The 16,585-nt window shown below is 41.6% G+C and overlaps 1 protein-coding gene across 1 annotated transcript in view; it reads left to right on the plus strand.

Annotated features, from left to right (window-relative positions):
- ush2a (Usher syndrome 2A (autosomal recessive, mild)) overlaps nucleotides 1-16,585 on the plus strand; it is a 916,330-nt gene that overhangs the window by 640,737 nt on the left and 259,008 nt on the right. The window contains exons 42-44 of the mRNA XM_078230465.1: nucleotides 7,668-7,996; nucleotides 10,936-11,058; nucleotides 13,379-13,542. Coding sequence (XP_078086591.1) covers nucleotides 7,668-7,996; nucleotides 10,936-11,058; nucleotides 13,379-13,542 — 616 coding nt within the window. The remainder of the gene's footprint in view (nucleotides 1-7,667; nucleotides 7,997-10,935; nucleotides 11,059-13,378; nucleotides 13,543-16,585) is intronic.

A 16,585-nucleotide genomic window follows, 5' to 3' on the forward strand; every position in this document is an offset into this window, starting at 1 on the left:
ATGCAAATTGTGCCCCATGCTGTAAACTGTAACTTTGGGCAAGGCAGCATTCTCATATGAGACATTTAGCCATAATAAACAGGCTTAGTCATTCCCTGGCTCACTTTGTCTGCTTTAGGGATTCATTTTAAAATCGCCTTGCTATAGTTTGCATTGAACAAATTTCATACTGATCCATGTGACCGATCCTTTTATTAACCACTTGTATTGGTTCTTGTTCAACCCTTTTAAATCTCCTTCTTTGGCTAAATGTCTAATTTTGTTAAATCATTTTTCTAGAAAGAACCTCGGGTAATTTTATCACATCAAATGTGCTATCATTTATGAACACTTCATTTTTGCCTGAAGGATGTAATTCTGCAAATTATGTTTTGTTTTGGGATATTGTAGTAATGCCCAGTAGGAGGATGGGTATTCCTTTAGCCATCCCAATGAACTCAATCAACTAGATGCAAAGGGACAATTTATGAAGGCGCACTTATCTTCAGGTGTGGTGAGGGAATGCAATGCAAAATTATGGTTTACAGCACTCTCCACTGCCTTCTCTGTTGGGGAGGCGTAAATTAAGTTTGTTCAATAATGGCAACTGGCTCAGGAAAAGGACATATTTGCAATTTGCAATTATCTCTTTCTGCCATTTCCAGGCCTCTTCACTCCACATCAGCTTGTTGCCTCTGCTCAAAGCAGGACCTGGAGTTTATTGTTCCTTAAGCCTCTACGAATGTGAAACTGAGGTTGATTACTATAGGGGTGGCACAGTGATTAGCACTGCTGCCTCACAGTGTCAGGGATCCAGGTTCGAATGCGCAGCTTGGGTCACTGTCTGTGCGGAGCCTGCACATTCTCCCCGTGTCTGCGTGAGTTTCCTCGGGTGGTCCAGTTTCTTCCCACAGTCTGAAAGACATGCTGGTTAGATGCATTGGCCATGCTAAATTTTCCCTCAGCATACCCGAACAGGCGCCGGGGTGTGGCGACTCGGAGATTTTCACAGTAACTTCACAGTGCTGAGGAAAGTTTATTTAACATGAGAATGTAATCTTTAGTAGTCTCATCTGGCAACTGCTTCCTTTGACAGAACAGTTCTTAGTCATGTCATTATATAGGTCCAAAGTTTCATTAATTTCAGCATATTCCACCAAACTGGGGTCTCTCAGGCAACACTGATTTAAAAACTACAAGAAAAGCTATCTGATCCCATCACGGTAAGGAAAACATTTACACTATCTGCATTTCCTATTTTATTCACTTTCAGCCAAATCTGTAACCTTTTTTTGTAATTATGCTATCATCTTTGTTAGGGATCAATTTCCCAGTAGTCCCCAAATATGTCTTCAATGCCATTTTTTCATTTACATGCCATGTTGACATTATTCAAAAGGGCAGAAAGACGGAATGCAGGAAGCTACAGTTCAGATAGCTTAATATCTGTCATAGGGAAAATGTTAGAAGCTATTATTAAACATGTTATAGTAGGGCATTTACATAAATTCAAGGCAATCAGGCAGCATCAGTGTGGTTTTGTGCAAGGGGAATCATGTTTAACCAACTTATTGTAGTTCTTTGTAGAAATAACATATGCTGTGGATAATGGAGAACCAGTGGATGAACGGTATTTAGATTTTCTGAAGGCATGTGATAAGGTGTCACATCAAAGGTTATTCCAAAAATAAAGCTTATGATGTAGGAGGTAATGTAATTTTATGGATCGAAAATTGGTTAACTAACAGAAAACAAGAGGGTAGGCAAGAATGGATCTTTCCCTGGTTGACAGGATGTGATGAGTCATGTGCCACAGGGATCAGTGCTGGATCCTCAATTGTTTTTTTATAATTTATGTAAGTGACTTAAGTGAAGGGACTGAAGGTATTGTTTCTAAATTTGCTGATGACACAAAAATAGGTAGGATAGTCAGATGCGAATAAGAGATGAGGCTACAAAGGGATATAGATAGGTTAACTGAGTGGGCAAAGACCTAGCAAATGAACTATAATGTGGGACAGTGTGAAATTGTCCATTTTAGCAGGAAAAATTTAAAATAGATTTCTTGCCTAAATGGTGAGAGAATGCAGAGCTCTCGGGTGCAGAGGAATCTAGGTGTCCTCGTGCATGAATTGCAAAATGTGTAGTTTGCAGGTACAGCAAGTAATTAGAAAAGCTAACAGAATGTTACTATTTATTGCAAATGGAATTGACTTCAAAAGCAGGAAGAGTAAGCTTCAGTTATATAGGGCGTTGGTGAGACCACATCTGGAATACTGTGTACAATATTGATCTCATTATTTTTTTAAAAATTGTAAATATGTTGGAAGCAGTTTAGAGAAGGTTTACTAAATTAATACCTGGCTTGGTCAGATTGCCTCATGAAGAAAAGTTAGACAGATTCATAGAATCCTGAATCATAGAATCCTGCAATGCGGAAGGAGGCCATTCGGCCCATCGAGTCTGCACTGACCACAATCTCAGCCAAACCCTATCCCCTTAATCCCATGCATTTACCCTAGCTAGCCCTTTGATGCCAAGGGGCAATTTAGCATGGCCAATCCGCCTAACCCGCACATCTTTGGACTGTGGGAAGAAACCGCAGCATCTGGAGAAAACCCACGCAGACACGAGGAGAATGTGCAAATTCCACACAGACAGTGACCCAAGCTGGGAATCGAACCCAGGTCCTAGGCGCTGTGAGGCATCAGTGCTCACTACTGTGCCACCGTGCCGTCCAGACTAGTCTTGTATCTGCTGGAGTTTCAAAGAATAAGGGGCAACTTTATTTAAGCATAAAAGATCCTGAGGGGTCTTGACAGAATCGAGTGGAGCGGATGTTTTCTCTTTGGGAGAATCTAGAATTGGGGTTTAAAATATGGAGTTACCCATATTTAGTACAGCAATTAGGAGAAATTAGTTCTCTCAGCTGGTCACCTTTGGAACTCTCTTCCTCAAGAGGCAGTTGAAGCATCGTCTTTGAATATTTTTAAGACAGAGGTAGGTAGATTCTTGATAAGCAAGGGGCTAAAGGTTATTGGGAGTAGGTGGAAATGTGGAGTCGAGCTAGAAATCAGACCAGCTTTAACCTTACTGACTGTCAGAACAGGCTTGATGGGCTGAATAGCCTACTTCTGCCCCTAATTCATACGTTCATATGTATGAATGTTCATATAACTCACTGGTATGATTTTAAATCTGGAGGGCGGGGAGCGACCCTGCCTCTACCACTCTCTAGAGAGTTTCACAGGCACTTACCCTCCAAGAGAAAAACATTTCTCTTCATAATCATCCTATTTAGGAGACCCCCTATTTTGAAACTGTGTCCCCTAGTTCTAGTCTTCCACAAGGGGAAACATCCTTCAGCATCCAACCTGTCAAGTCTTCTCTATATGTTTCAATAAGATTACCTTCCAGGAAAACCCCCTCACTATAGGAATCAGTTGTCTGAACCTTCTCTGAATTGCATCTAATGCAATTATATTGTCTCTTAAATAAGAAGACCACAAGATATGTGGTCTCACCGATACCCTATACAATTGTAGCAAAACATCCCTACTTTTGTATTCTTCCTGCTAAAGTGGACAAGTTCACATTTTCCGACATTATGCTCCATCTGACAGTTTTTTGTCCTCTCATTTAGCCTGTCTATAGCTATTTGCAGACTCTTTGGACCTGATTTTACCATTTTCATTCTAAGTGCTGAATCTGGGCGCAATTCAGATCCGACTTGGAAAACTGTTCCCAGGCGCCCGCATACACACTCAGCCTGAAAACAAAATCGCGGGTCTGAATTGTGCTGTGGGCGGGGCTGATCGCGCCTGAAACGATCGGAGTTCTGAAGTGCGCATGCGCAGTGAGGAAATAAATTTGAAAAAACACGCTGCTGTCACATCGTGCCCGGGCCGCAAAAAACAGACAAAGAGGCCCGGGAGTGAAAAGCGGGAGCGATGGCCCCCACAGACATCACCCCCACAACGTAACTGTCCCCCTTATCCAGCCCCCCCACTATCCAGATCGATCACAACCTCTGCCCCTTTTCCCCACCACCGATCGCCCGCAGAGTGGCAGCTGTTCCCCCTGCCCACCCCCTCCAACCAGACAACAATCTGGCCTCCGTCTACCTCTCCCTCCCACTAGACAATGATCTGGCCTCCTCCCCCCACCACCACACAACGATCTTGCCTCCCTCTCCCTCGCCCCCCCACCAGACAATGATCTGGCCTCCCCTCCCCACCCACCAGAGATACATCTGACCTGCCTCCTCCCCCCCCCCCCCTACCTCATAGAAATCATAGAAACCCTACAGTGCAGAAGGAGGCCATTCGGCCCATCGGGTCTGCACCGACCACAATCCCACCCAGGCCCTACCCGCTAATCCCCTTTTTTTTTACCCGCTAATTTACCCGCTAATCCCTCTAACCTACGCATCCCAGGACTCTAAGGGGCAATTTTTAACCTGGCCAATCAACCTAACCCGCACATCTTTGGACTGTGGGAGGAAACCGGAGCACCCGGAGGAAACCCACGCAGACACGAGGAGAATGTGCAAACTCCACACACCCACACACACACACTCCTCACACCCACCAGAAAATTATCGGGCCTCCCTTCTTCCGCCTCCCCCCCCCCCACCAGAGAATGATCTGGCCTCCCTCCTCCCGCCCCCCCCCCCCCCACCCCCGCAACACCACCAGAGATACATTTGACCCGCCTCCCTCCACCCCCCCCCCAGCAGGATATTCTGGAGGGTCTGAAAATAGATAAATCCCCTGGTCCGGATGGGATTTATCCAAGGATTCTCTGGGAGGCAAGAGAAGTGATTGCAGAGCCTCTGGCTCTGATCTTCAGGTCGTCGTTGGCCTCTGGTATAGTACCAGAAGATTGGAGGTTAGCGAATGTTGTCCCATTGTTTAAGAAGGGGAACAGAGACTTCCCCGGGAATTATAGACCGGTGAGTCTCACTTCTGTTGTCGGCAAGATGTTGGAAAAAATTATAAGGGATAGGATTTATAGTTATTTGGAGAGTAATGAATTGATAGGTGATAGTCAGCATGGTTTTGTGGCAGGTAGGTCGTGCCTTACTAACCTTATTGAGTTTTTTGAGAAAGTGACCAAGGAGGTGGATGGGGGCAAGGCAGTGGACGTGGTATATATGGATTTTAGTAAGGCGTTTGATAAGGTTCACCATGGTAGGCTTCTGCAGAAAATGCAGATGTATGGGATTGGGGGTGATCTAGGAAATTGGATCAGGAATTGGCTAGCGGATAGGAAACAGAGGGTGGTGGTTGATAGTAAATATTCATCGTGGAGTGCGGTTACAAGTGGTGTACCTCAGGGATCTGTTTTGGGGCCACTGCTGTTTGTAATATTTATTAATGATCTGGATGAGGGTATAGTTGGGTGGATTAGCAAATTTGCTGATGACACCAAAGTCGGTGGTGTGGTAGACAGTGAGGAAGGGTGTCGTAGTTTGCAGGAAGACTTAGACAGGTTGCAAAGTTGGGCCGAGAGGTGGCGGATGGAGTTTAATGCGGAGAAGTGTGAGGTAATTCACTTTGGTAGGAATAACAGATGTGTTGAGTATAGGGCTAACGGGAGGACTTTGAATAGTGTGGAGGAGCAGAGGGATCTAGGTGTATGTGTGCATAGATCCCTGAAAGTTGGGAATCAAGTAGATAAGGTTGTTAAGAAGGCATATGGTGTCTTGGCGTTTATTGGTAGGGGGATTGAATTTAGGAGTCGTAGCGTTATGTTGCAACTGTACACAACTCTGGTGCGGCCGCACTTGGAGTACTGTGTGCAGTTCTGGTCCCCACATTACAGGAAGGATGTGGAGGCTTTGGAGAGGGTGCAGAGGAGGTTTACCAGGATGTTGCCTGGTATGGAGGGGAGATCCTATGAGGAGAGGCTGAGGGATTTGGGATTGTTTTCGCTGGAAAGGCGGCGGCTAAGAGGGGATCTTATTGAAACATATAAGATGATTAGAGGTTTAGATAGGGTGGATAGTGATAGCCTTTTTCCTCTGATGGAGAAATCCAGCACGAGGGGGCATGGCTTTAAATTGAGGGGGGGTAGTTATAGAACCGATGTCAGGGGTAGGTTCTTTACCCAGAGGGTGGTGAGGGATTGGAATGCCCTGCCAGCATCAGTAGTAAATGCGCCTAGTTTGGGGGCGTTTAAGAGATCCGTAGATAGGTTCATGGACGAAAAGAAATTGGTTTAGGTTGGAGGGTCACAGTTTTTTTTTTTTTTTAACTGGTCGGTGCAACATCGTGGGCCGAAGGGCCTGTTCTGCGCTGTAATGTTCTATGTTCTATGTTCTATGTTAACCACCGATCTGAGCCGTTGGAAGCTCTGAGCTTACCTCTTCTGGAGCGCCCGAAACAGACCTTTGCCGAGCAGGTCTGTTTCGCGCTGAATCTGGACATGTGAACGCGCTGGTAAAGGGGGAAATGCTGGTAAAGTTGGGCAGGCAGCCCATTAATTCAATTTAAATGCATGCAAATACATTTTAATCGCCGTTGCGCCAGTTTCGAGCGCAAATCGGATCACGGCCATTTTCGGGCCTTGGTAAAGTGGACATCTGTGCAGATGCGGGTGCGGATCGCGTTAATGGCCTCACGCCCGACTTTACCATGTTTACGTGCCGAAAACGGGCACGATGCAATGGTAAAATCGGGCCCTTTATGTCTTCTTCGCAGTATCTTTGTACCATTAGCAAATTTAGCAACTGTACATTCTGTCCCTTCACCCAAATCTCATCATGCCCACTTTTCTGGTATTTCCTCTCCTGCTGCATACAAATAAATCTTACAATTGTTGCTTGACTACAAGCATCACAGCTAATATTGAAACCAAAAGAACGGGCACTTGGTAACCAAAAGGTGTGTTTATAGTGGAATGAGACAGGCACCGCTAGTAACCTGACCCGCAGGCACTTCCTCTAGCATTCTGATCAAAAACAGATGGAATTTATCCCAATTGTGGTGGGCAGATTTGAGCATCAGTTAGAGCTAGGATTTGAGTCTGTAGTGCCAGGTTCATTGTGCAAGCCTTCTTATAACTCAGCTATAACTTTCAGTTATGTTTGTAGTTCACTGTATTATTTGCCACCGTCATTTAATTTTTTCAAGCAGTTAAAGTAAGTGGAGTTTTTCCTTTATTCATTCGTGGGACATTGGCATCGCTGTCTGGGCAGCATTTATTGCCCATCCCTAGTTGCCCAAGGGCAGTTGAAAGTCAACCACATTGCTGTGGCTCTAGAATCACATGTAGGCCAGACCAGGTAAGGATGGCAGATTTCCTTCCCTAAAGGGCATTCGTGAACCAGATGGGTTTTTCCGACAATCGACAATGGTTTCATGGTCATCAGTAGATTCTTAATTCCAGATTTCCTTTTATTGAATTCAAATTCCACCATTTGCCATGGCAGGATTTGAACCCGGGTCCCCAGAACATTAGCTGAGTTTCTGGATTAATAGTCTGGCGATAATACCATTAGGCCATTGCCTCCCCTATGGAGTGAATTAACTATAAATGTTTTGGTAAGGACATTGCCTCTTTGAAAACCGCCTAACATTGAAATTGGCAGCTGCTAAGCAGTAAGGTGAGTTTGTAGTTTACTGACATTTATAAACAGCTATATCAACATGAATCTGGTTTCACGGTGTAACTTGTTTTTGCAGGTTACTTGGCGAGCTCCACTGATGAGTAACGGTGAAATCCTTCATTATGAAGTCCGAATGCCCAATCCACACATCACAATTTTGAACGCCTCAGTGCTGCAGTACACTGTGATGGATCTACTCCCTTTCACCAATTATTCAGTGACGATTGTTGCTTGCACCAGTGGTGGAGGATTCATAGGAGGCTGCACTGAAAGTTTGCCAAGTGAAATAATTACTCACCCCACAATTCCTCAGGGCATTAGCCCTTTGGTTGTAATCCCCATTAGTGAGTCATTTATTACAGTTTCATGGCAGCCTCCCACAAGGCCAAATGGACCGAATGTAAGGTATGATTTTTTTTCCATCCACCACATTGTTGAGCATCCTCCAGTTGGCAGCTTTCAGAGAAAGGCAGGCTGTTAGAAAGATTCTCTTTTTCAAAAAATGAACAGGTGAGGTGGTCAGGAGATCAGAAGACACAATGGGCAAACTTTAATCCAAGTGGGCAGCTGAGAGGCAGAGTGCATTCACCACATGTCTATTATTAAGTTTATGAGGCTAGAGTTAATTTGAGGTCTTGGCCTTCAAATAGCACTGCTCTCAGTCCCTGTGAGTGTTGCTTCTGTGGCATTGTTGAGCGCTCATAGTATCCACCGAATGGCTCATACCATTAGGTGGATACAAGCCCTGCCACATCACTGATGTGTGCTTATGATGAAGTGTATGGCAGTTTCAGAATGAGAGAGAATGGACAAATTGGAATAATGATAAATCTGAGGCACTAAGAGTTTGACGTGGTTAGACCATAAGACATAGGAGCAGAATTAGGCCACTCGGCCCATTGAGTTTGCTCCGCTATTCAATCATGGCTGATATTTTTCTCATCCCCATTCTCCTGCCTTTTCCCCATAACTCCTGATCCCCTTATTAATCAAGAACCTATCTATCTCTGTCCTAAAGACACTCACTGATCTGGCCTCCACAGCCTTCTGCAGCAAAGAGTTCCACAGATTCACCACTCTCTAGCTGAAGAAATTCCTCCTCATCTCTGCTTTAAAGGATCATCCCTTTAGTATGTGGTTATGCCCTCTGGTTCTAGTTTTTCCTACTAGTGGAAACATCCTCTCCACGACCTCTCAATCCAGGCCTCGCAGTATTCTGTAAATTTCAATGAGACCCCCCCCTCATCCTTCTAAACTCCAACGAGTACAGACCCAGTGTCCTCATACGACAAGCTCTTCATTCCAGGGATCATTCTTGTGAACCTCCTCTGGACTCGACTCCAGTTTTCTGTTTTACAAAATGGAGCCAGTTAGATGTGCAAGTTGTATTTTCTACTGGTAAAACATCACCAGGTTGATTCTGGAGATGAGGGGGTTAGCTTATGAGGAGAGATTGAGTAGACTGGACCTTTACTCATTGGAGTTTAGAAGGTTGAGGGGATATCTTATAGAGACATATAAGATAATGAAGGGGCTAGACAGGGTAGAAGCAGCGAGGTTATTTCCACTTACAATGGAAACAAGAACTAGGGGGCATAGCCTCAAAATACGGGGGAGTCAATTTAGAACAGAGTTGAGGAGGAACTTCTTCTCCCAGAGGGTAGTGAATCTTTGGAATTCTCTGCCCAATGAAGCAGTAGAGGCTACCTCGTTAAATGTGTTTAAGTCACAGATAGATAGATTTTAACCATTAAGGGAATTAAGGGTTATGGGGAGCGGGCTGGTAAGTGGAACTGAACCCACTATCAGATCAGCCATGATCTTATTGAATGACGGAGCAGGCTTGAGGGGCTAGATGGCCGACTCCTGCTCCTATTTCTTATGTTCTTATGTTCTTAGGAAGAAGATTTTACGGTAGCATAATTTTGGATGCCCACGGTAGAGCTGGTTGCAAAAAATGTCTGATTCTTTACCAGACAGTCAGTTGTTTTTTTTTAATGTACACCAGTGATGCCAATACAGAGTAATAATTTAAATGATAGTTCCATGACCTGCCACCCAATTACTTTTGCTCCAAATGTACAATGGCAGGAACTTTGATACAAGCTGAAGCAAAAACTGAGACACAGCCAACTTCAACATCAAGCTTATGTTAGAATGTGAACCTCAGATTCATCTTCAGTACAAACAGTCTACAAAACAGTTACCTACCTGGCCCTTGCCTACTGAGTAAGAAGTCTCACAACACCAGGTTAAAGTCCAACAGGTTTATTTGGTAGCAAAAGCCACTAGCTTTCGGAGCGCTGCTCCTTCGTCAGGTAAGTGGGAGTTCTGTTCACAAACAGGGCATATAAAGACACAAACTCAATTTACAAAATAATGGTTGGAATGCGAGTCTTTACAGGTAATCAAGTCTTAAAGGTACAGACAATGTGAGTGGAGAGAGCATTAAGCACAGGTTAAAGAGATGTTTATTGTCTGCAGAAAGAGACAATAGTTAGTGAGATTTTGTAAGCCCAGGCAAGTCGTGGGGGTTACAGATAGTGTGACATGAACCCAAGATCCCGGTTGAGGCCGTCCTCATGTGTGCGGAACTTGGCTATCAGTCTCTGCTCAGCGACTCTGTGTTGTCGTGTGTCGTGAAGGCCGCCTTGGAGAACGCTTACCCGAAGATCAGAGGCCGAATGCCCGTGACGGCTGAAGTGTTCCCCAACAGGAAGAGAACACTCTTGCCTGGTGATTGTTATGCCCTGTTTGTGAACAGAACTCCCACTTACCTGACGAAGGAGCAGCGCTCAGAAAGCTTGTGGCTTTTGCTACCAAATAAACCTGTTGGACTTGAACCTGGTGTTGTGAGACTTCTTACTGTGTTTACCCCAGTCCAACGCCGGCATCTCCACATCCTGCCGACTGAGCCAGGATTGTCAGTCTAATGTCAATGGGCTCAGCCCTTTAAGCAGTCAGTTAAGTGCTCTGGCAAGTTCATTAAACAAACATGACTGAGGGTTGAACCAAAGCTCTGTGGGATTCAAACCTTTGACTGCTATAGTAGAAGGTAAGGCTTTTGCCTTGGTATCTTCAAGCAGTGCTATTAGAATGTTCATTACTGCTTTTTGTAGTTCATATTTGCATTTTGGAAGTTCTATTTCCTTGCAATGAGAATAACAAATAATATTGAGTATAACATTATGGTCATATTTAAAACCTACATATTTTATTAGCACTGTACTGATATGTAAAAAGAAACAAGGTGAAAATTGGTTAAATTATCATTTTTAGCAGCAAATATCAATTGTTATGAACATTGGATTTAATAATCAGATTGTACACCTGTGTTTTTTCAGATATGAGTTGCTAAGGCACAAATCCAAACAACCACTTGCACCAAATCCCCCTAAAGATTTAAATCTTTGGCTGAATATTTACTCAGGGACACAAATGTACTATGAAGATAAAGGTCTTAACAGGTTAGATTAAACTACATCAGCTTCAAACAAATTATGGTTTGATTAACAAATAATTTAATATGTGCTGCTTTCTGCTTTTCAGCATTTCTAATATTTTGAACAACTACTTGTTGTATAAAATGTGTTTGGATTAAAATTAAACTGATAGGCAGATGTTTTTTTTTGTTGTTCTTAGAAGCTATCCTCACCTTGCCATGATTTTGCTTTGCAGCTTTATCCTGTTGTGAAACAATTTCTTTGCGTATAAGCCACATATGTTGTATTTTGAAACTAACAAACATCAAATATATGCCACGTGTCTTTTTGTTCCACATCATCACATTAAAATATAATTTAAATGCAACACACTCATGTTTTATGGATCTGTTAACACGATATGGGATGAATACATGCAATGCTAGGCAACAGTCATTGAATACAACTTATTTCAAATTAATTTATGTTACACGAAGGCTAGAAAATGTAAAGTCTTTTTTTCCCTTCAGTGGCTTTAAATCAAACTGAAGTACAATATTTCTTAAACAATGGTGGCACGGATAGTTAAAAAGGGAAGAACTCTTGAAAAATAGAGATCTGACAATTCCAAATAGCCCTTTAGAAAATGAGCATGTGGAAATACTTTTTGTTGAATTATTATTGCTGTTGCCAGGACATTACTGGGAGAATGTTGCTGACTGCGTTTAAAACGAAGATGAACTAGAATTTCATCAATCATTGTGCAGTGGCCAGAAATGTGTGATAAATTTCTAATAATTATTAAGACCCAGCTCTGATTTCATATAACCAAACTTCCCCTGTTGCTCCAGTTAAAGTTATTCTTAGAACTGAAGTCTATCGTCCACATTGTTAATGAGGTGTATCATTGTAAACTGCTTTTCATTATTTGGGGTAAGCATTTGCAATCTGTTTTCACTTTACAAGTTGATGATTGTTAAAGTATAGAACTGCAGAAGTTAATCATCTAATAAAATGTACACTGGTACAAGGAGTATATTTCCATTGCAGTTATGCATATTATAAATCCTAAATTCTAATTACAATTTAGACTATGATTCTATTTTATGTTTTTTTTATACTGTATGAAGATTTATATAACGTAGGACTGAGGAATTTAACTTGTAAGTTTGAATATTCAGATTGTCAGCATTTTTTTAAAGTTCCAAATAATTACACAGAATTCTTATTAACTATAAAATCCCTTTATTTATTTCTCCCTTCTTATAATTCTTTTTGAATACATATGTTCCAAAATGGAGAGCTAATGACACCGTCAAGTTAACTTACTTGAATCTGGGAGGGAAGTGACAACATTAGGGTGGCATGGTGGCACAGAGACCCGGGTTCAATTCTGACCTCGGGTGACTGTGTGGAGTTTGCACGTTCTCTCTGTGTCTGCATGGGTTTCCTCCAACAATTGACCATGCTAAATTACCCCTTAGTGTCAGGGGGATTAGCAGGGTAAATACATGAGGTTATGGGGATAGAACCTGGGTGGGATTGTGCTCGGTGCAGACTCAATGGGCAGAATGGCCTCCTTCTGCACTGTAGGGATTCTATGATTATATTAATTTATTGCTGTCAAAATAGCAGTGAGGCTAATGGCGCTCACCATTATTTAGGTGTAAACAGTACAGCAACTTCAGGAAAGGGGCAGATATGCTGTTAAATGCAATTATCCAACCGTTGCTATTCAAGTTGCTTCATGCTATCTTTATCTTTGTGACAACTGATTTTTACCAACTGTCTCACCATCGACATGCATTGTATTTTGTAAAATTGTTGTATTTACGCAGTAGGTATGACATAAACCTGCCAGCGATATTTATTGCTAATAATCACAGGTGTCAGTACCCCTTTAGAATGGTTAGTGATCACAAATCAACATTTTGGTGCTAAAAATAATACTATTATATACGTGGAGTCTCATTCCTTCAGGTTGTGAATTATTTTAGGAGATTTAAAATGTTAAATTGAACATTTGCTCATTTGCTTTCTTTTTTGTCTCTTTTTTTTCTCTCTATCCAATCTTCCTGGCCCTCTTTACTTTCCTGTCTTTACCTGATTTGATAGTGAATTCACCCATTCTAATTTATACTTCTTCTCAGCCCTTATTCTGTTAATTTCAGAATCCTTAAAAAATGTATTGGTTATGGGAAATATCCTGTTGGTTACCCTGTAAAAGCATACATATGTATGCCTGCTTTCTGTAATGCAGTATATATTAACAATAAGAGTAAATTCATTGAAGGATTGCAAAGCTATCTTTCAGAAAGTGACAATACAAAGGACTAAACAATGCACTTTTCATTTATTAATTCAGGTACACAACGTATAAATACAAACTGATGGTCTATAATGATGTGGGGTACACAGCAGGGGGTGAAGTCACAGCAATCACACTCGCAGGCGTTCCGAAGAGTGGGAGTAATCTTACAGCACGGGCCATAAACCACACAGTAATAGAAGTAGAGTGGACCAGACCATGTATGTATTGCATATAGCTATATCATAATTGTTTGTTGTTGATCATATAACTTGTTTTACTAATCTACACTAAAGCAAAAGAGTTCATCAAGAATACCATTATAGTGAGATACTTAGGTGACAACTGCATAGCCTGTTTTGTTTTTATCTGTGTGCAGATCATTAATAATCTACTCCTCAAACTCAGAAACCTTTGATATTGCAGCGCAATTTCTCAAATCCCCATTTTTATGACTTAAACTGAAATTTGAATATGTATTTGAAGTGCCCTGTGTTGTGATGTTATGTGAAAATGCAAATTTTTGGTGCTGGCTTTTTAAACTGTTTTGCTCAGAAATTGTAGACTTAAAAATAAATTGCATTTCACAATACCAAATCTTCAGATTAGTAATCATTTTCAAATATAATTATTAGGGTGTAACTTGGAAATATTTTTATTATTTAGATCAATGCTGGGTGCTGTAGTTGTGACATTTTCTAATTCGGTCACTATTATATCGTGAGGTAGAATATGCTATTGTTTCCCCTTATTGTAATTGCTTGTGCAGTGTTTCCTCTGTTTAAACTGTTTCCTTGACTTTGGACTTTTTTCAACTGTTTACACTTTTTTTAGGCCCGGTATTAAACTTCAATCTTAAGATCAGGAAAATAATCTTGTCCTTCATTAGACTTGCGCCTTTGCCTGGGCAATAAACTCCCTTTCAAATAGTAATCAACCTTCTGTTCCTTTCTCTATGAATTTACATAAGTTCAGTTATCATAGTTTTAGCTGGTCTATCGGCTTTGGAGTTCTGTTTAGCATTATAATTGCTTACAAACTGCCAATAACCCTTACAAACTTATTTGTTTCTGATCTAGATATTTTTTTGTTGCAAATTAATTGACCCAATAAGTTATCAAGGTACGGTTCTGTCACCAAGGACAGAGGGAAAACATTAGTCTCTCCATAAATGAGTCTAGATCATTCTGACACAAAGGTGATTTGTTCTTTTAGATCAATTGAAGCATTTTAAAGAAGGTTTACTAGACTAACACCAGGAATGGGTGGGTTGTCTTATGAGGAAAGGTTAGAGAGGTTAGGTTTGTATCCACTAGGGTTTGGAAGAATAACAGGTTACTTGATTAAAAACTTTAAGTTCTTAAGACTTCTTGATAGGGTGGATGTGGAGAGGATGCTTCCTCTTGTCGGAGAACGAGGACTAGGGACCACTGTTTAAAAATAAGGCATTGCCCATTTAGGACAGAGATGAGGAGAAATTTCTTCACTCAGAGGGTCATGAGTTTCTCCAACTCTCTTCCTCAAAAGGCAGTGGAAGCAGAATCTTTGAATAGTTTTAAGGCAGAGCTGGATAGATTATTGATTAACAAGGGGTGAAAGCTTATAGGGGGTAGACAAGAATGTTAAATTGAGGTTACAATCAGATCAGCCATGATCTTATTGAATAGTGGAGCAGGCTCGAGGGGCTGAGTGACCTACTCCTGCTCCTAATTTGCATCTGTTAGCATCTTAATTTGGTATGTTCATATGTTGCAATCAGTAAAGCCCATTCTTGTTCAATAGGTGGTGGTCCATTAATTCCTTTAGGTAAATGAACGTAGTACATACCCTTTTGTCACCAGGAGAAGAAGAAATATATCACTTTTTCAAAGGAATTCTGATGTAGTAAAAAAATTCTTCCTCATTTCACACGAGACTTAATACTTGGGGCTGCTAAGTTATTTGATGTATACATCAGACCACAAGGCTGGATGATAAAGTATATATTTACTTTTGTCTCAACAAGTAACTAAGCATCCCTTAGTTGTGACTACCTATAATTGATATTCACGGTAGAATATTTAATTATAAGTATTTCTTTTAATAATCAAAGGAAAATATATAAATAATAAAGGTACCCTGAATTATAATGTATTTCAAACATTGACAATTATTCTATCTTCTGCATTATTTATTAACTAAAAGGTTGTCAGACTGTTAATTAATTAATTAATTTTCTCACCAATTGTCCTCTTCCCAGATTTATTGCTAAATTCCAGTTCCACAGATACAAAGGATTCACATCCAAGTGGACATATTCATGTTTGAACCCAGTTTTGAAAGCGGGTTCACCACAGGATCATTGTACCATAGACAATTGAGTACAATGCTGTCTTCTTTGTGCGCTCAGGGATTCAGCAATGGTAACACCATTGAATGTCAAGGAGTGATGGTTAGATTCTCTGTTGCTGGAGATAGTAATTGCCTGGCACTGGTGTAAGCCGAAGCCTGGATAATGTGCAGATCTTGCTGCATTTGGACTACTTTGGTATCTGAGGAGTTGCAAATGGTGCTGAACATTGTACAATCATCAGCCAACAAGCCCTCTCTGATCTTATGATGGAAAGAAAGTAATTGATGAAGCAGTTGAAGATGGTTGGGCCTAGACACTATCCTGAAGAACTCCTGCAGTGATGCCCTGTATCTGAAATGATTAACCTCCAACAACCATAACCCTTTTCCTTTGTGCTAGGTATGACTCAAACCCACGGAGATTTTTCCTCCTGATTCCCATTGACTCCAGTTTTGCTAAGGCTTTCGATGCCACAGTTGTTCAAGCGATGTCTTGTTGTCAAGGGCAGTCACACTCACCTCACTGGAGCTGGAGTTCAGCACTTCTGCACATAATTAAAGCAAGGTGGTCATGAGGAGCTGAGTGCCCTTGGCGGAATGCAAACTGAGTGTTAGTGTGCTGGCTATTGCTGAGTAATGGCCACTTGATAGCACGGTTGACCTCTTCCTTTACTGATGCTCAAGAGTAGGCTGATGGGGCAGCTGTTGGCCAAGCTGAAACATGTCCAACATTTTGGTGTACAGGACATACCTGGGAAATTTTTCACATTCCTGGGTAGATGCCAGTCTTGTAGTTGTACTGGAGCAGCGTGGCTAAGGGTATTGCAGCACAAATCTTCAGTACTATTGGAAGAATTTTCTTTTGGGTAGAATGGGTCACAGGTGGGCAGGAAGCTAATTGGCCACCTGCCAATCATATTTTACATGCCCCCC

This window comes from Mustelus asterias, chromosome 15 (genome assembly GCF_964213995.1).
Source record: "Mustelus asterias chromosome 15, sMusAst1.hap1.1, whole genome shotgun sequence".
Classification (NCBI taxonomy): domain Eukaryota; kingdom Metazoa; phylum Chordata; class Chondrichthyes; order Carcharhiniformes; family Triakidae; genus Mustelus; species Mustelus asterias.